General features: G+C 53.2%; 1 protein-coding gene across 2 annotated transcripts in view; it reads right to left on the bottom strand.

Annotated features, from left to right (window-relative positions):
• Positions 1–2737: 2737 nt before the first annotated feature.
• LOC116955746 (rab proteins geranylgeranyltransferase component A 2-like) overlaps positions 2738–21100 on the bottom strand; it is a 58111-nt gene continuing 39748 nt past the window's right edge. For both annotated transcript variants that reach the window (XM_032977026.2, XM_032977025.2), the window contains exons 15-16: positions 7791–7981; positions 2738–3933 (exon numbers count right to left, since the gene is read on the bottom strand). In XM_032977026.2, coding sequence (XP_032832917.1) covers positions 3622–3933; positions 7791–7981 — 503 coding nt within the window. In that variant the 3' untranslated portion in view covers positions 2738–3621. The remainder of the gene's footprint in view (positions 3934–7790; positions 7982–21100) is intronic.

The raw sequence follows: 21100 nt of genomic DNA, 5'->3' as shown, positions 1-21100 counted from the left end.
CAGGGTCAGCAACGGCGGCACCACGTGGTGTGTTCAGCACAATATGCCCGACTGTGAGGGACGGGCACAAGCCGGCGTGAGTAGGTTAAACGTTGAGTTTTATAAGGGCACCACGGGGTGAGCAGCCCCTCCCCACCCCTCCCATTTTTGGATGCACGACGGACGGACGGACACAATAATCCCCGTGTGAGCTGCTGGTGGTGTAGTAACCGGGAGGTTCCTACACAGTATTAGTCCACACACTGCTGTACCCGCTTGCTCGTTGAACTGCCTTCGAGAGCCATTTGGGATGTGGCTACGTGCCGTCTCTGCCTCGTTCGGGGAAGAACGAATGGAAGGAACCCGGAAAGAGAGGAAGACGTCACGATGGCATCGTACGACATCGGTGGCAGAAAGATGTGTGGGGCCACGACTCGAGTCTTATCGGCACTCCCAAGACTGAGGGAAGTGGGGAAAAAAATTAAATGTCGCCGTGAACACCAACTCCTTACGGGGGCCATCTGCGCGTGGATCGTGGTGATGTTTCCGCCGCTAGAGGGCGTACGATGCCCGGCTTACCATAAGTTACTCTTTGGTTCTTGCGGTAAAGTAACGTAGAAAGAAAAGAAAATAACTAATAGAATGCGACGTTTCGATTGCAACACAAGCAGCCGTCGTCAGGTGTCAATGCAGGCTAGGAGAGACACATAGAGAGACAGAGAGAGAGACCCACATGGGGGAGAGACAGAGAGAGAGACAGAGACAGAGACCCACATGGGGGAGAGACACACAGAGACACATAGAGAGAGAGAGACCCACATGGGGGAGAGACACAGAGAGAGACACACAGAGAGACAGAGACAGACCCACATGGGGGAGAGACACAGAGACAGACACAGAGTGAGAGGCACACAGAGAGAGACAGAGAGAGACCCACATGGGGGAGAGACACAGAGAGAGACAGAGAGAGACCCACATGGGGGAGAGACACGTAGAGAGACACAGAGAGAGACATACACAGAGACACAGAGAGAGAGAGGCACACAGAGAGAGAGACAGAGAGAGACCCACATGGGGGAGAGACATAGAGACACAGACAGAGAGAGAGAGACCCACATGGGGGAGAGACACGTAGAGAGACAGAGAGACACAGAGAGAGAGGCACACAGAGAGAGACAGAGAGAGACCCACATGAGGGAGAGACACAGATCTTGTCTGACGTGAGTTTAAATGTCTATTACACATTACAATGTTCTACATTACCGTAGTGCCTCGTGTGTGTGCGTTCGAATCTACGTAACGGCTACCGTCGGTCGTGACTGATATCTTAGCCGGTCCTGTTCCTCCCCGCGATCGACTCGGCCTGAAAATAAGTAGTACTTGGTGCGGTGTGTTGTGTACACTTCACCACTGGGGAGACAAAGGCGGCCGGGCGCGGTGCTGGCCACCCACCCCCTCGCGTGTCGTTCCGGCCTTCATAGGCGCTGCTCCTCGCTAACTGCACTTGCCCCGACAATCTGTTAGGGCTACACGGGGGACCTTTGTATATTGTGGATGTGAACTCACCACCCTCCAAATCGCGAGCCACTCCCTCCGCCGGCCGAGTCTGCGTGGATTTAATGATTTTGTGCATCGGCGGAGCCATTGAACATTGAAAAACCCCAACATCAAAACGAGTGATTGTAACAGCCAGACGGCTAGGATCACACGCACATTCCTATCTCGCACAGAGAAACCCATAGATTCACACAGAGAAACCCATAGATTCACACACAGACACATAGATTCACACAGACACACATTCACACACACACAGACTCACACACAGATTCACACAGACACATTCACACACACAGACTCACATAGATTCACACAGACTCGCACACAGACACAGATTCACACACAGACACATAGATTCACACACAGACACATAGATTCACACACACACAGATTCACACACAGACACAGATTCACACACAGACACAGAATCACACACACAGATTCACACAGAATCACACACACACACAGAATCACATACACAGACACACATATTCACACAGACACACAGATTCACACACAGACCTTTCGACCCAGAGGTGCATAGGTTCAAATAGAGACCCACAGACTCACACACAGACCCATAGATTTGCACAAAGACAGACTCGCACACAATCCTATAGAATCAGAGACATCGGTTCAAAACAGACTCGCATAGACTCAGAAACCCACTCACACAGAGACCCACAGACTCACACACAGGTCCACACAGACCCAAAGACTCAGAGACCCACAGACTCACACACAGGTTCACACAGACCCACAGACTCACACATAGGTTCACACAGACCCACAGACTCACACACAGGTTCACACAGACCCACAGACTCACACACAGGTTCACACAGACCCACAGACTCACACACGGGTTCACACAGACCCACAGACTCACACACAGGTTCACACAGACCCACAGACTCACACACAGGTTCACACAGACCCACAGACTCACACACAGGTTCACACAGACCCACAGACTCACACACAGGTTCACACAGACCCACAGACTCACACACGGGTTCACACAGACCCACAGACTCACACACAGGTTCACACAGACCCACAGACTCACACACAGGTTCACACAGACCCACAGACTCACACACAGGTTCACACAGACCCAAAGACTCAGAGACCCACAGACTCACACACAGATCCAGAGACAACACCATGCACAAACACCAACACCACCACTGAGGCATTTGAGTGCACGTGCGGTTTTAATGCAAGTATAGTATACAGTACTACGGGCGATAAGGCAATTCATTCTCATAGTCGCACTGACACTGAAACGCCCACATTCCTATGGCAGGGCCCAGTCTGTCCGTAACAGCAGGGACCGCTTAACTTAAAGTCAATCGGTGCTACTTGATTTATCGACCGCGAGGGGCTGGGGGGGGGGTGATGATGGTGATGACACACATGATGTTGATACTGCTGATACTGCTAATTAATGCTGTTGCCACTGATGCTGCTGTTGCTTTATGATGACGCTCATGATACTGCTGATGGATACTGCTGCTGCTGATATTGCTGTTTGTGATCGATGTTACGGATGTTGCTGATGCTACTGCTGATGCTACTGCTATTGCCAATTCTACTCCAGATGGTGCTGCTGCTGCTGATGATTATTACAAAGACGGTGGGGTCACCGCATGGCTCGCTTTCAGACGGGCCGTCTGGAACGCTCTCTCCCTGCCGATGTGAGGAAGCCAACGGAGTTCAAACTCATTTGTTTACAACTCGAACTCGCGTTCCTGCCGTGTTCCAGTTTGTTGTTGTTGTCCTTGCTGGCTACGTACGCTGCGGGACAAGTTCCAACGTGCGTACAGATCTGATGATGACACTGCTGCTGCTGCTGTTGGTGATGACGATGATGGGGCGAGAGGCGGGGGGGGGGCGAGAGGGGGGGGGGGGCGAGAGAGGAGGGTAGGGGGGGTAACGGGGAGGGGGGGTAACCATTGCAGTTACCGGCCCATGCACGATCCACCAATCGGTCACGAGCATCGGCCCCGGAGTGACTGGCGACTCCCTCATTGACTGAGCCCCCCCCCACAGAGCCACCCCCCCACGACGCCGCCTCTCTCAGTCGCCTCCTCCACTACCACCGTCGTCAACGTCCCCCCCTCCTCTGGTCGTCATTGCCCCGGCGACGTCGGTTGCCGCGGCGGCGTCGGTTGCCCCGGCGGCGTCGGTTGCCGCGGCGGCGTCGGTTGCCCCGGCGACGTCGGTTGCCCCGGCGACGTCGGTTGCCGCGGCGGCGTCGGTTGCCGCGGCGTCGGTTGCCGCGGCGACGTCGGTTGCCGCGGCGACGTCGTCAAAGATGAGGTCTTCGGGGTTTGGCGCGGCGGGACAGAAATCCTGATCCGGACAAATCTTGCGGAAGATGTCCTCCGCCTGAAACGGGGGGGTGGTGATGTTGGCGATGGTAGGTTGTGTTGGTGGTGACGGTGATGGTTAGACAAACTGTGTGGCAGTCCCACACCACACACGCCCGCACACATGCACGTGCACACAACAACAACAACCGCCATTCACCACTAAGTGGTGGTGACGTCATCACGACGCTTGTGCCAGGCTATGTGCACCCTGAGGCCACGTGAAGTGTCGAATGCCCGCTGGCAGGAGGTCACGGGGCAGACCCAGGTGCCACGGGTCGACTGACTGAGATGACTGGCTGATGCACCACCTGTGCCCCCTACTGTGCCAACCTGCTGTGCTTTAGCCACCCGGCGCTCCGCTCGTTCTGAGCGTCGCTCCTCCGCCCTCCGTTGTTGTTGGAGGGCGACTGCCTCCAACTGCCCAGTAGCATCCTTCACGAGCCTCCTCTACAGAGGCCGATCTTGACACCGCTGGTACCAGTCATCGGCAAGTCCACTCAGCTCCACGTCCTCCTGTACCACATCACTCCATCTCTTCTCTAGCCTGTGCCGCGCCCGTTTAGCCCCCTCAATCCGGCCGAACAAAAGCTGTTTAGGCATGCGGTGGCTGGGCATGCGGGCTACATGACCCAGCCATCGCAGCCTTGCCCGCCGGAGGAGCTCACCGATGGGACCTTGCCCAGATCTTTCAAGGATTTTTGAGCTCCTCACACAATCCAGTCTGGTTAAACCCAGGATGGATCGTAGGCAGGCCAGCCTAAATGTTTCTAACCGGCGAAGATGCTCCATTAGGGGGGTCCGCGTTTCGCAAGCGTAGAGAAGGGAGGGAATGACCGTGGCCGAGCAGACCTGAAGCTTAGTGCGGAGCGACAGACCAGGTAGCTTTCACACAGCGTTACGCAACCGATGAAAAGATATTGCCGCTCGACTGATTCGGAGTGAGACCTCTGCTGTTAAACTGGAGCCGGTCATAAGCACACTGCCCAGGTATGGGAAACTCTCCACTTGCTCCACAACTGCCCCATCACCGATTGGGAGTTGTGGGGGTGGAGTGTCCGATGGTACAAAATACCCAGGCAGGTGCTTAGTTTTGGTGGGGCTGATGGTAAGGCCCCATCTCTTAGTGGCAAGCTCCAGTCTCAGCAGCAGCATCTCCAACTCCTCCTCTGAATGAGCAGCTATTACCAAATCATCAGCATACATAACGTGGTTGATCAATAGGGAGCCATCCCTTGACCGCACCCGGGCATCGATCAGCCTCTCATTATACCTGTACCATATGGAGATTTCCCCGGTACAGCTATTGAAGGCTTCACGAACTACGTGGTCAAAATAGATGTTAAATAATGTGGGAGCCAGAGGACATCCCTGTCGCACCCCAAGGTGTACAGGGAATGGCTCTGACTCCCGGCCACGTAGTTTTACCCGGGCCCGCTCACCATCATGAAGGTCCTTAATGATCGTGAGCAGAGGGTCAGGTACTCCAAAAGCACGAAGAACAACCCAGAGCCCAGGCCTACTGATGGTATCATAGGCCTTGACCAGGTCAATAAAGCAGAGATGTAGGTCTTTTTGGAATTCCCTACACCTCTGCTGTAGCAGACGGACAAAATATGGCATCTGTGCAGGACCGCCCTTTCCTGAAACCGCATTGGGGCTCCGCAAGCCTCTCCTCAGCGTGCCTGGCAAGGCGATGCTGAATAATCCTTGCCAGGACCTTTCCCGGCACACTGAGGAGTGAAATGCCTCTGTAGTTGTTACAGTCTGTGCGGTCCCCCTTCTTAAAAAGGGGGACCACCAGGGCATCCTTCCAATCCTGCGGAACCCGTCCAGTGGTCCAGACCGTTGTTATGATGTTATATAGGGCAGTCTGCGCACACACGCCACCCTCCCTCAGCATTTCGCTTGGGAGATCATCTCTGCCCGCTGCCTTTCCTGGTCTCAGACTCCGGATCGCCCTCAGTACTTCCTCAACAGATGGCACCTCAGCCAGCCACTCACAGGGGGTGACTTCTTCCAATATTTGAGGCACCGCAGCCTCAGCAGGGTCATCCTCACTTTGTGCCATGATGTTTTCCTGGCTGAGGGATTTTCCCTCCCCCAGGACCTCACAGAAATGCTCAGCAAATCTGCAAACCTGTTCCTGGGGGTCAGAGATTGGATCACCGTTTTTTCCCCTAATGATGGTAATAGGTGTGGCGCTGCAGGCTACTTTTTTGATGGAGTTAAATAGAGATTTGTGATCACGGGCCACTGAGGCAGACTCCATCTCCTCAGCAACCCGCGACCACCACCCATCCTTGCAGCACCTCACGGCTCTCCGAACCTCCGAGCGAAGGCTGCGGTAAGCCTCCTTATTCTCTGACGTGGGATTCTGTAGCTGATGACAGTGGGCCTGTCGCTTTTTCTCAACCATCCTGAACACCTCCTCTGTCAGCCAGGATCTCTGGGGAGGTCTGGACCGCGTACCCAAAGCAGCCATTGCAGCTGCATGAGTCACATTCCTAAACCTGGCCCATTTGCCCTCAACATCAGGAGGAGTCGGGGACGATGCCAATCCCAGCCGCAAGCGATGATGAAATTCTTGCTTGCAACTTTCATCAGATAACTGAGACCAGGCTACTTTAGGTTGGAATGGGGTCCTGGGTGTACACCCACCACCGGAGTGGAAGAATGGCAGGCGCATCTTACAGATGACTAGTCGATGGTCAGAGGGCAGATAAGCTCCACGGTAGGTCCTGGTGTCAAGGACATGGGCTCGCATCCGCTGGTCCGTCACTATGTAGTCCAGCAGATGTTTTTGCTTGGACCCTGCATGCATCCATGATGTTGTGTGGATGCGCCGATGCCGGAACAGCGTGTTGGTAATTACAAGCCCATGGGCTGCACAAAAATCTAGCAGCCTCCTACCGTTGTTATTGAGCTGATCTGGCCCATGCCCTCCAATCACTCCAGACCAGGTGCCAGCATCATGACCAACTCGGGCATTGAAGTCACCCAACATGATGACTCTATCCCGAGGGGCCACTTTAGCCAGCACCTGTGACAGGAGGTCATAGAAGGCATCTGACTCATCGGCTTTGCCTGCATCTCTCCACGGATGTTCATCTTTGGTGGGGGCATAAGTAACCACGACCACCATTCCTCGCCTCCAGTTGATGGGAAGGCGAGCCCAAAGTAGCCTGGGGCTAACAGCTTCCCACACCTCATCGCCATGCTCCCACGCCCCCTTCATTCTTTTGTTCAAAAGAAGAGCCACACCCTGTTGTTTGGCAGTCTGCTGCCCCGAGTAGAGGACTGTCCACCCCTCATGGTGGCAGGAGCCAGAACCGGTCCACCAGACCTCCTGAATGCCACATAGATCCAGGCGGTACCGGTCCAGCTCCCGACAGAGAAGTGGCAGCCTCTCCTCCGCAGTGAGCGTTCGAACATTCCACGTGGCCACCCGTAGTGGTTTTTCGTTGTTTCTGGAGGAGCCCCGAGGGTAGATATTCAATCTTCTGGCTCCGCCAATTGGGGTTTGGCCAGGAGAGACGTCATAGACGCCTGGCACCCCGGGGCCTCCGGCACAAGCTTATTAGTTATATATTTCAGTTTAACTCGTGGTTTAGTGATAATTAATTGAAGGTGGAGGGGTTACCAGCCCCTCGCACCCGTCCAGAGCCCCCGTTTAGCCCCTGTGGTGGACACAGATGCCATGAGGGGGGGGGGGAGCCAATCGAAATTGGACCTCCCCCCACAGCACTGTCCACGACAGAGTTGCCCGTCCGGCACCGCGAGGAGGTAGGGGGCTGTTTTGCACACACACACACGCAAACACAAACACACGCAAACACATGCACATGCACACACGCGCACCAGAGAGCGACCAACCTGCTTGACTGCCGAGTCGCAGTCCATGCTTGGTCCGGGGCCCGAGCAGAGATGGAGGTTGGGTGGCAGCACGGGGGTAGTTGAGAGTCCTGGAGTCCCCTCGCTCCCCTCGCTGCCCCCGTCCCGCAAAGTGAAGTAGAGCGCCATGAGCACGCGAGGTCTCAGCGCAAGGCCGGCGTCCGCTCCCGGCGCTGCAAAGACAAAGGTCCCCACCCGCCGATAGCCTCTAACGGACTATTTGGGGCAAGTGCTGTTAGCAAGCACCACACACAAAGACAAAGATCCCCCGTATAGCCGTTATTAACTATTGGGGCAAGTGCTTTTAGCAAGGAGCACCTTTGAAGTCTGGCACGGCACACGAAGGGGTGGGTGGCCAATACCACGCCTGGCCGCCTTTGTCTCCCCAGTGCTGGCAGTTATCACACTACGTACTGCGAGTCTACGGGTCTCTGTGCGAGTCTACGGGTCTCTGTGGGAGTCTACGGGTCTCTGTGTGAATCTACGGGTCTCCCTGTGTGAGTCTACGGGTCTCTGTGCGAGTCTACGGGTCTCTGTGGGAGTCTACGGGTCTCTGTGTGTCTATGGATCTCTGTGTGTGTCTACAGGTCTCTGTGTGTGTCTACGGGTCTCTGAGTCTATGGGTGTGCGAGTCTGTGTCTCTGTGCGAGTCTACGGGTCTCTGTGTGTGTCTACGGGTCTCTGTGTGTGTCTACGGGTCTCTGTGTGTGTCTACGGGTCTCTGTGCGAGTCTACGGGTCTCTATGTGTGTCTACGGGTCTCTGTGCGAGTCTACGAGACCCGCGGTGCAATCGCCGTGGTTGGGGCCACGACCTGGGTTGGAACCGAGGCCCTCGACCGTTGCCGGCTCAGCGTCTCTCTCGTTGACCTCCCAGTCACCCTCCCCCCCCTCCCCCCCGGGGGTGTCCCCGCCCTCGAATTTTCGTTGAAATTAATTCTCTTGAAGTCCACAAAGAGGGGCAGTCAGGCCGCGCCGTGATTGATCACTCAGTCGCTCGTAATAACGGCAGCGGTGGCGGCAGTGGTGGTGGTGGTAGTGGTGGTGGTGGTGGCGGCAGTGGTGGTAGTGGTGGTGGTGGCAGTGGTGGCGGCAGTGGTGGTAGTGGTGGTGGTGGTAGCGGTGGTAGTGGCGGTGGTGGTAGCGGTGGTAGTGGCGGCAGTGGCGGTGGTGGCGGCGGCGGCAGTGGCGGTGGTGGCAGTGGCGGTAGTGGCGGTGGTGTTGGCGGCGGCAGTGTCGCGGTCAGCGCCACGCTGCGCTACGATCCCGGCAGAGACCCGGGTTCGATTCCAGCTCGCGGGCAACACCGGTGACGATTATCTGAACCGGTCCTGGGCCTCCCACTAGGTCGACTCAGACTCAAATGCGTACCTCATGCCATGGTGCGCAGTAAACATCGCCACTGGGGAGACAAAGGCGGCCGGGCGTGGTGCTGGCCACCCACCTCCCCCCTCGTGTGCCGTGCCGGCCTTCATCGGCGCTGCTGCTGCCGCTCGCTAACAGCACTTTGCCCCGACAGTCTGCTAAGGCTATCGGGGGGACCTTTGTATTTGGTGGTGGTGGTGGTGGTGGTGCTCGCTCGCGCGGGGCAGACAGCTCACACACCTGGGGCGATCAGCGCCACACAAAGGGGTTCCTCTATTCCAGACGGCGGCTGCAGCCACCGCTGCCACCACCACCACCACCACCCCCATCGCCCGCCCACCCACCCACAGGACAAACCCAGGTGCCGTGGGGCTCGACCGTAGCTGTCCCAGCTGCGCCTCCCCCGTTGCGGCAACGCGCTGCGATTTATCCGCCCGGCGCGCCGCTCGTTGTTGTGAGCGTCGCTCTCCCGCCCCTCCGTTGTTGTTGGGAGGGCGACTGCCTCCGACTTGTACCCGGGACTAGCCTGGCACTGTCCTCCAGTAGCCTCCTCAAGGTGCACCTAGCCTGGCACTGTCCCCCAGTAGCCTCCTCAAGGTGCACCTAGCCTGGCACTACCCAGTAGCCTCCTCAAGGTGCACCTAGCCTGGCGCTGTCCCCAGTAGCCTTCTCAAGGTGCACCTAGCCTGGCACTGTCCCCAGTAGCCTCCTCAAGGTGCACCTAGCCTGGCGCTGTCCCCAGTAGCCTCCTCAATGTGCACCTAGCCTGGCACTGTCCCCCAGTAGCCTCCTCAAGGTGCACCTAGCCTGGCACTACCCAGTAGCCTCCTCAAGGTGCACCTAGCCTGGCGCTGTCCCCAGTAGCCTTCTCAAGGTGCACCTAGCCTGGCACTGTCCCCAGTAGCCTCCTCAATGTGCACCTAGCCTGGCACTGCCCAGTAGCCTCCTCAAGGTGCACCTAGCCTGGCACTGCCCAGTAGCAGCGTCCTTCAGGAGCCGCCTCCTCCTCCAAAGAGGCCGATCTTGACACCGCTGCTACCAGCCATCGGCAAGTCCACTCAGCTCTATGTCCTCCTGTACCACATCAGCTCCACCTCTTCTCCACCTCTTCTCCACCTCTTCTCCACCTCTTCTCCACCTCTTCTCCACCTCTTCTCCACCTCTTCTCCACCTCTTCTCCACCTCTTCTCCAGCCCGTGCCGTGCCCGTTCAGCCTACCCTCTATCCGACCGGAAAAAAAGCTGCTTGGGGCACGCGGTGGCTGGGCACGCGGGCTACGTGACCCAGCCGACGCAGCCTCGCCCGCCGGGGGAGCTCACCGACGGGAATGTGTCCAGACCTTCCAAGGTTTTGGATCTGAACGATGACGACGATGACGACGACCGATGGATGGTGTTCGTTCTGATGATCTCAACATCGGCCTCCTCCACAGAGGCCGATGTTGACAGTCGCTGGTACCGTCCACACGACCACCACCGCCCTTCATAAGAGGTTTTTTTTTTGTGGTCTCGCATAATGCGCATGCATCATGTACATTAACTCATCCCCCCCCAAGAGCACAGAAGTGTGGTGGTCTACGCATCTACGCCGCTATGTAAGGAAGGAAACAGGAGGACTTCTACACAGATCTGGCTATCGCCTGATGAAGCTGGTTGTAATTACTGGCGAAACGTCACGGCACTCAGATTGTAAATGTTGTTGGCTTGACTCTCCAACACACAACCGGTGTGCTGTACTAGTATACTACACTATACACTACACTACACACTACACTACACACTATACTACACACACCACACCACACACTACACACCACACTACACACCACAGTACACTACACACCACACTATACACTACACTATACACTACTATACACTACTATACACTACACTACTATACACTACACTATACACTAGTGCTGTACTAGTATACTACACTATACACTACTATACACTACACTACTACACACTGCACTATACACTACACTACTATACACTGCACTATATACTACACTATACACTACACTACTATACACTACAATACACTATAAACTACACTACTATACACTACACTACTATACACTAGTGCTTTACTAGTATACTGCACTATACACTACTATACACTACTGTACACTACACTACTATACACTACACTATACAATACTACACTATACACTACTACACACTACACTATACTATACAATAGTGCTGTACTAGTATACTACACTATACACTACACTACTACACACTGCACTATACACTACACTACTATACACTGCACTATATACTACACTACTATACACTACACTACTATACACTGCATTATACACTACACTATACACTAGTGCTGTACTAGTATACTACACTACTATACACTACTATACACTACACTAGTGCTGTACTAGTATACTACACTACTATACACTACACTACTATACACTACACTAGTGCTGTACTAGTATACTACACTATACACTACAATACACTATACACTACACTACTATACACTAGTGCTGTACTAGTATACTACACTATACACTGCACTATACACTGCACTACTACACTATACACTACACTGCACTACTACACTATACACTACACTATACACTACTACACTATACACTACACTATATACTACACTATACACTACTATACACGACACTACTACACTATACACTACACTATACACTACACCACTATACACTACACTATACACTACACTATATACTACACTATACACTACTATACACGACACTACTACACTATACACTACACTACTACACTACACTATACACTACTATACACTACACTACACACTACTATACACTACACTATACACTACTACACTACACACTACACTATACACTACTATACACTACACTATACACTACGATACACTACACTATACACTACACTATATACTACACTATACACGACACTACTACACTATACACTACACTATACACTACACTATACACTACACTAGTGCTGTGCTAGTGACGAATTGGCCACGTTCTGTTTACGTGACAACCCCTTACTAGTTGGCTGTGTCGGGTGGTGGAGGGTTTTAACGGCACAACATTCATACATTCACGCGATCCGACCCAAAACAAAACAAAAAACCCCTCTATTATGGATGACATTGGTCGCGAAAGCCTCCTGCCCTTCATACCGCTCACCCCACCCACACCGTTCTGTGACAGCACCACCAGTGGATGTCACCGTCTGCACAGTTATTAAATTGGTCCAAGGGGGCATTCTTTCGTGAATGCCCGAGATGCACGATTAATAATTTTGTTTTCATTATTATTTCCGTCTTCTTACTTTCTTGAAACTTTCGGGGGGGGGGGTAGTCTGGTGTTGTCTTTCAAGACCGAGGGAGTGAGGGAGGGAGGGAGGGGAGCGAGTTGTACCACAAAGATAAAGATCCCCCGTGTAGCCTACACGGGCTGTTGGGGGAAAGTGTTGTGAGGGAGTTGTGAACAGTGAAGGCCGTCACGGCACAGGAGGGGATGGTGTTGGCAGCACCGTGCCCGCCCGGCCGCCTTTGTCTCCCCAGTGGCGATGTTTACCACGCACCACACAAGGTACTCATTTGAGGCTGAGTCGACCTAGGGGAGGCCCAGGACCATTTGAGATAATCGTCACTGGTGGTGTCGGCCGTGAGTGGGTTTCGTAGCGTAGCGCTAGCCACGACACCACCGCTCCCCACAATCGACACAAACACACACACACTCACCGACACACACTCGCACACACCCTCACACACACACTCGCACACCCTCACACACACACACTCGCACACACCCTCACCGACACACACTCGCACACCCTCACCGATACACACTCGCACACACCCTCACACACACACACACACTCGCACACACCCTCACCGATACACACTCGCACACACCCTCACACACACACACACTCGCACACCCTCACACACACACACTCGCACACACCCTCGCACACTCGCACACCCTCACCGACACACACTCGCACACACACACACACTCGCACACACCCTCACTCGCACACACCCACACTCGCACACCCTCACACACACACACACTCGCACACACCCTCACACACACACACTCGCACACCCTCACCGACACACACACACACCCTCGCACACACCCTCACACACACCCTCACCAACACACACACACACCCTCACACACACCCTCACCAACACACACACACTCACACACTCGCACACTCACACACACCCTCACCGACACACACACTCGCACACTCACACACACCCTCACCGACACACACACTCACACACTCACACACACCCGACACACACACTTGCACACACAGACACAAAGATAACAAAGATCCCCCATATAGCCTTAACAGACTGTAGGGGCAAGTGCTGTTAGCGAGCGCCTTTGAAGGCCGGAACGGCACACGAGGGGGTGGGTGGCCAGCACCACGCCCGACCGCCTTTGTCTCCCCAGTGGCGATGTTTACTACACACCACACCAGGTACTCATTTGAGGCCGAGTCGACCTAGGGGAGGCCCGGGACCGGTTCAGATAATCGTCACTGGTGTTGGCCCGTGTCGTCAGGTTCATAGCACAGCAGCGTAGCGCTAACCGCTACACTATCGCTCCCCACTCGCACACTGTCACACACGCTCGCACACTGTCACACACGCACCGACACACACAAACTCATTCAGCCACACGGAGTATCACATCAAAGCCAGTTTTGTCATCAATACCCTCCACAGTGGAGTCACTGCCTCCTCCCCCTCCTCCTCCTTCCCCCCCTCCTCCCTCCTCCTCCCACCTCCTCCACCTCCCACAGAGACTCCTCCTCACGTCTCTCTCTCTCTCGTGTGCTACACAATCCGCTCCGGTCACCGCAGGTGTAGTGGAGACACCTGGGGCCTCACAGCCACGAGGCGGGCCCTGGGTTCGATTCACGACTTGGGTTCCAGCCAGCGTTGAGTTTGTGTGATCTCCCCCTGTTCTACAGAGTGTGTGAGTGGAGTTTGTGTGATCTCCCCCTGTTCTACAGAGTGAGTGAGGTTTGTGTGATCTCCCCCTGTTCTATAGAGTGAGTGAGTGGAGTTTGTGTGTTCTACTCCTGTTCTACAAAGTGAGAGAGTGGAGTTTGTGTGTTCTACTCCTGTCCTACAGAGTGAGTGAGTGGAGTTTGTGTGATCTCCCCCAGTTCTACAGAGTGTGTGGAGTTTGTGTGATCTCCCCCTGTTCTACAGAGTGTGTGAGTGGAGTTTGTGTGATCTCCTCCTGTTCTACAGAGTGAGTGAGTGGAGTTTGTGTGATCTCCCCCTGTTCTACAGAGTGAGTGAGTGGAGTTTGTGTGATCTCCCCCTGTTCTACAGAGTGAGTGAGTGGAGTTTGTGTGATCTCCCCCTGTTCTACAGAGTCAGTGAGTGGAGTTTGTGTGATCTCCCCCTGTTCTACAGAGTGAGTGAGTGGAGTTTGTGTGATCTCCCCCTGTTCTACAGAGTGAGGGAGTGGAGTTTGTGTGATCTCCCCCTGTTCTACAGAGTGAGTGAGTGGAGTTTGTGTGATCTCCCCCTGTTCTACAGAGTGAGTGGAGTTTGTGTGATCTCCCCCTGTTCTACAGAGTGAGTGAGTGGAGTTTGTGTGATCTCCCCCTGTTCTACAGAGTGAGTGAGTGGAGTTTGTGTGATCTCCCCCTGTTCTACAGAGTGAGTGAGTGGAGTTTGTGTGATCTCCCCCTGTTCTACAGAGTGAGTGAGTGAGGTTTGTGTGATTTCCTGTTCTACAGAGTGTGTGAGTGAAGTTTGTGTGATCTCCCCCTGTTCTACAGAGTGTGTGAGTGGAGTTTATGTGATCTCCTCCTGTTCTACAGAGTGAGTGAGTGGAGTTTGTGTGATCTCCCCCTGTTCTACAGAGTGAGTGAGTGGAGTTTGTGTGATCTCCTCCTGTTCTACAGAGTGAGAGAGTGGAGTTTGTGTGATCTCCCCCTGTTCTACCGAGTGAGTGAGTGGAGTTTGTGTGATCTCCCCGTGTTCTACAGAGTGAGTGAGTGGAGTTTGTGTGATCTCCCCCTGTTCTACAGAGTGTGTGAGTGGAGTTTGTGTGATCTCCCCCTGTTCTACACAGTGAGTGAGTGGAGTTTGTGTGATCTACCCCTTTTCTACAGAGTGAGTGAGTGGAGTTTGTGTGTTCTACTCCTGTTCTACAGAGTGAGTGAGTGGAGTTTGTGTGTTCTACTCCTGTTCTACAGAGTGAGTGAGTGGAGTTTGTGTGATCTCCCCCTGTTCTACAGAGTGAGTAAGTGGAGTTTGTGTGATCTCCCCCTGTTCTACAGAGTGAGTGAGTGGAGTTTGTGTATTCTACTCCTGTTCTACAGAGTGAGAGAGTGGAGTTTGTGTGATCTCCCCCTGTTCTACAGAGTGAGTGGAGTTTGTGTGATCTCCCCCTGTTCTACAGAGTGAGTGAGTGAAATCTGTGTGATCTCCCCCTGTTCTACAGAGTGAGTGAGTGGAGTTTGTGTGATCTCCCCCTGTTCTACAGAGTGAGTGAGTGGAGTTTGTGTGATCTCCCCCTGTTCTACAGAGTGAGTGAGTGGAGTTTGTGTGATCTCCCCCTGTTCTACAGAGTGAGTGGAGTTTGTGTGATCTCCCCCTGTTCTACAGAGTGAGTGAGTGGAGTTTGTGTGATCTCCCCCTGTTCTACAGAGTGAGTGAGTGGAGTTTGTGTGATCTCCCCCTGTTCTACAGAGTGAGTGAGTGGAGTTTGTGTGATCTCCCCCTGTTCTACAGAGTGAGTGGAGTTTGTGTGATCTCCCCCTGTTCTACAGAGTGAGTGAGTGGAGTTTGTGTGATCTCCCCCTGTTCTACAGAGTGAGTGAGTGGAGTTTGTGTGATCTCCCCCTGTTCTACAGAGTGAGTGAGTGGAGTTTGTGTGATCTCCCCCTGTTCTACAGAGTGAGTGAGTGGAGTTTGTGTGATCTCCACCTGTCCTACAGAGTGAGTGAGTGGAGTTTGTGTGATCTCCCCCTGTTCTACAGAGTGAGTGAGTGGAGTTTGTGTGATCTCCCCCTGTTCTACAGAGTGAGTGAGTGGAGTTTGTGTGATCTCCCCCTGTTCTACAGAGTGAGTGAGTGAGGTTTGTGTGATTTCCTGTTCTACAGAGTGTGTGAGTGAAGTTTGTGTGATCTCTCCCTGTTCTACAGAGTGTGTGAGTGGAGTTTATGTGATCTCCTCCTGTTCTACAGAGTGAGTGAGTGGAGTTTGTGTGATCTCCCCCTGTTCTACAGAGTGAGTGAGTGGAGTTTGTGTGATCTCCTCCTGTTCTACAGAGTGAGAGAGTGGAGTTTGTGTGATCTCCCCCTGTTCTACCGAGTGAGTGAGTGGAGTTTGTGTGATCTCCCCCTGTTCTACAGAGTGAGTGGAGTTTGTGTGATCTCCCCCTGTTCTACAGAGTGTGTGAGTGGAGTTTGTGTGATCTCCCCCTGTTCTACACAGTGAGTGAGTGGAGTTTGTGTGATCTACCCCTTTTCTACAGAGTGAGTGAGTGGAGTTTGTGTGTTCTACTCCTGTTCTACAGAGTGAGTGAGTGGAGTTTGTGTGTTCTACTCCTGTTCTACAGAGTGAGTGAGTGGAGTTTGTGTGATCTCCCCCTGTTCTACAGAGTGAGTAAGTGGAGTTTGTGTGATCTCCCCCTGTTCTACAGAGTGAGTGAGTGGAGTTTGTGTGATCTCCCCCTGTTCTAGAGTGAGTGAGGTTTGTGTGATCTCCCCCTGTTCTACAGAGTGAGTGAGTGGAGTTTGTGTGATCTCCCCCTGTTCTACAGAGTGAGTGAGTGGAGTTTGTGTATTCTACTCCTGTTCTACAGAGTGAGAGAGTGGAGTTTGTGTGATCTCCCCCTGTTCTACAGAGTGAGTGAGTGGAGTTTGTGTGATCTCCCCCTGTTCTACAAAGTGAGAGAGTGGAGTTTGTGTGTTCTACTCCTGTCCTACAGAGTGAGTGAGTGGAGTTTGTGTAATTTCCCCCTGTTCTACAGAGTGAGTGGAGTTTGTGTGATCTCCCCCTGTTCTACAGAGTGAGTGGAGTTTGTGTGATCTCCCCCTGTTCTACAGAGTGAGTGAGTGGAGTTTGTGTGATCTTCTCCTGTTCTACAGAGTGAGTGAGTGGAGTTTGTGTGATCTCCCCCTGTTCTACAGAGTAAGTGAGTGGAGTTTGTGTGATCTCCCCCTGTTCTACAGAGTGAGTGAGTGGAGTTTGTGTGATCTCCCCCTGTTCTACAGAGTGAGTGAGTGGAGTTTGTGTGATCTCCCCCTGTTATATAGTCAGTGGAGTTTGTGTGATCTCCCCCTGTTCTACAGAGTGAGAGAGTGGAGTTTGTGTGATCTCCCCCTGTTCTACAGAGTGAGTGAGTGGAGTTTGTGTGATCTCCCCCTGTTCTACAGAGTGAGTGAGTGGAGTTTGTGTGATCTCCCCCTGTTCTACAGAGTGAGTGAGTGAGGTTTGTGTGATTTCCTGTTCTACAGAGTGTGTGAGTGAAGTTTGTGTGATCTCCCCCTGTTCTACAGAGTGTGTGAGTGGAGTTTATGTGATCTCCTCCTGTTCTACAGAGTGAGTGAGTGGAGTTTGTGTGATCTCCCCCTGTTCTACAGAGTGAGTGAGTGGAGTTTGTGTGATCTCCCCCTGTTCTACAGAGTGAGTGAGTGGAGTTTGTGTGATCTCCCCCTGTTCTACAGAGTGTGTGAGTGGAGTTTGTGTGATCTCCCCCTGTTCTACACAGTGAGTGAGTGGAGTTTGTGTGATCTACCCCTTTTCTACAGAGTGAGTGAGTGGAGTTTGTGTGTTCTACTCCTGTTCTACAGAGTGAGTGAGTGGAGTTTGTGTGTTCTACTCCTGTTCTACAGAGTGAGTGAGTGGAGTTTGTGTGATCTCCCCCTGTTCTACAGAGTGAGTAAGTGGAGTTTGTGTGATCTCCCCCTGTTCTACAGAGTGAGTGAGTGGAGTTTGTGTATTCTACTCCTGTTCTACAGAGTGAGAGAGTGGAGTTTGTGTGATCTCCCCCTGTTCTACAGAGTGAGTGAGTGGAGTTTGTGTGATCTCCCCCTGTTCTAGAGTGAGTGAGGTTTGTGTGATCTCCCCCTGTTCTACAGAGTGAGTGAGTGGAGTTTGTGTGATCTCCCCCTGTTCTACAGAGTGAGTGAGTGGAGTTTGTGTATTCTACTCCTGTTCTACAGAGTGAGAGAGTGGAGTTTGTGTGATCTCCCCCTGTTCTACAGAGTGAGTGGAGTTTGTGTGATCTCCCCCTGTTCTACAGAGTGAGTGAGTGGAGTTTGTGTGATCTTCTCCTGTTCTACAGAGTGAGTGAGTGGAGTTTGTGTGATCTCCCCCTGTTCTACAGAGTGAGTGAGTGGAGTTTGTGTATTCTACTCCTGTTCTACAGAGTGAGAGAGTGGAGTTTGTGTGATCTCCCCCTGTTCTACAGAGTGAGTGAGTGGAGTTTGTGTGATCTCCCCCTGTTCTACAGAGTGAGTGAGTGGAGTTTGTGTGATCTCCCCCTGTTCTACAGAGTGAGTGAGTGGAGTTTGTGTGATCTCCCCCTGTTATATAGTCAGTGGAGTTTGTGTGATCTCCCCCTGTTCTACAGAGTGAGAGAGTGGAGTTTGTGTGATCTCCCCCTGTTCTACAGAGTGAGTGGAGTTTGTGTGATCTCCCCCTGTTCTACAGAGTGAGTGGAGTTTGTGTGATCTCCCCCTGTTATACAGTGAGTGGAGTTTGTGTGATCTCCCCGTGTTCTACAGAGTGAGTGAGTAGAGTTTGTGTGATCTCCCCCTGTTCTACAGAGTGAGTGAGTGGAGTTTGTATGATCTCCCCCTGTTCTACAGAGTGAGTGAGTGGAGTTTGTGTATTCTACTCCTGTTCTACAGAGTGAGAGAGTGGAGTTTGTGTGATCTCCCCCTGTTCTACAGAGTGAGTGAGTGGAGTTTGTGTGATCTCCCCCTGTTCTACAGATGGAGTGAGTGGAGTTTGTGTGATCTCCCCCTGTTCTACAGAGTGAGTGAGTGGAGTTTGTGTGATCTCTACTCCTGTTCTACAGAGTGGGTGGAGTTTGTGTGATCTCCCCCTGTTCTGCAGAGTGAGACAGTGGAGTTTGTGTGATCTCTACTCCTGTTCTACAGAGTGGGTGGAGTTTGTGTGATCTCCCCCTGTTCTACAGAGTGAGAGAGTGAGAGTTTGTATGATCTCCCCCTGTTCTACAGAGTGGAGTTTGTGTGATCTCCCCCTGTTCTACAGAGTGAGTGGAGTTTGTGTGATCTCCCCCTGTTCTACAGAGTGAGTGAGTGGAGTTTGTGTGATCTCCCCCTGTTCAACAGAGTGAGTCAGTGGAGTTTGTATGATCTCCACCTGTTCTACAGAGTTGAGTTTGTGTGTTCTCCCCGTGTTCTACTGAGTGAGAGTGAGTGGTCTATCCACTGCTGGATGAAAGCCTCCCTCCAAACCCGCACCTAAGATTAGCACGGATGGCTGCGTACGGTACAAAAACGAAGTTCAACACACAAAAAAACAAAGACAGAGATCACCCGTGTAGCCTGAACAGACTGTCGGGGCAAGGGCTGTTAACAAGCAGCAGTGCCTATGAAGGCCGGCATGCCCGACCGCCTTTGTCTCCCCGGCAGCGATGTTTACCACACACTAGGTACTCATTTGAGGCCGAGTCGATCTAGGGGAGGTCCAGGACCGGTTCAAATAATCGTCACCGGTGTTGGCCGTGAGCGGGAATCAAACCAGGGTCGCCAGGTTCATAGCGCAGCATAGCGCTAACCGCTACACTACCGCTCCCACACACACACAGTGCGTGTGTGTGTGTGCGCGTGTGTGTGTGCACACACGCGCACACACAGGCTGGATTGTGTGAGAAGCTCACAAATCCTTGAAAGATCTGGGCACGGTCCCATCGGTGAGCTCCTCTGGCAGGCAAGGCTGCGTTGGCTGGGTCATGTAGCCCGCATGCCCAGCCACCGTATGCCGAAACAGCTTTTGTTCGGCCGGATCGAGGGGGCTAAACGGGCGCGGCACGGGCTAGAGAAGAGATGGAGTGATGTGGTACAGGAGGACGTGGAGCTGAGTGGACTTGCCGATGACCGGTACCAGCGGTGTCAAGATCCGCCTCTGTGGAGGAGGCTCGTGAAGGACGCTACTGGGCAGTTGGAGGTAGTCGCCCTCCAACAACAACGGAGGGCGGAGGAGCGACGCTCACAACAACGAGCGGAGCGCCGGGTGGCTAAAGCACAGCGAGTTGGCACAGTAGGGGGCACAAGTGGTGCATCAGCCAGTCATCTCAGTCAGTCGACCCCTGGCACCTACTGGGTCTGCCCCGTGACCTCCTGCCAGCGGGCGTTCGACACTTCACGTGGCCTCAAGGTGCACATAGCCTGGCACAAGCGTCGTGGTGACGTCACCGCCACTTAGTGGCGAATGGCGGTTGTTGTTGTTGTGTACACGTGTGTGTGTGTGCACGTGTGTGTGTGTACACGTGTGTGTGTGTACACGTGTGTGTGTGTGTGCACGTGTGTGCACGTGTGTGTACACGTGTGTGTGTGTGTGTACACTGTGTGTGTGCACACGTGTGTGTGTGTGTACGTGTGTGTACACGTGTGTGTGTGTACACGTGTGTGTGTGTACACGTGTGTGTGTGCACGTGTGTGTGTGCACGTGTGTGTGTGTGTGCACGTGTGTGTGTGCACGTGTGTGTGTGTACACGTGTGTGTGTGTACACATGTGTGTGTGTGCACGTGTGTGTGTACACATGTGTCTGTGTGTGTACACGTGTATCTGTGTGTGTACACGTGTGTGTGTGCACGTGTGTGTGTGTACACGTGTGTGTGTGTACACGTGTGTGTGTGTGTACATGTGTGTGTGTGTGTACACGTGTGTGTGTGTGTGCTCCCCC

Source organism: Petromyzon marinus, chromosome 61 (assembly GCF_048934315.1).
Source record: "Petromyzon marinus isolate PM22_M1 ecotype Great Lakes invasive population chromosome 61, UKy_Petmar_22M1.pri1.0, whole genome shotgun sequence".
NCBI classification, from domain to species: domain Eukaryota; kingdom Metazoa; phylum Chordata; class Hyperoartia; order Petromyzontiformes; family Petromyzontidae; genus Petromyzon; species Petromyzon marinus.
Note: the sequence above shows the minus strand (reverse complement) of the source record. Positions and strands in the feature narration are given on the sequence as shown.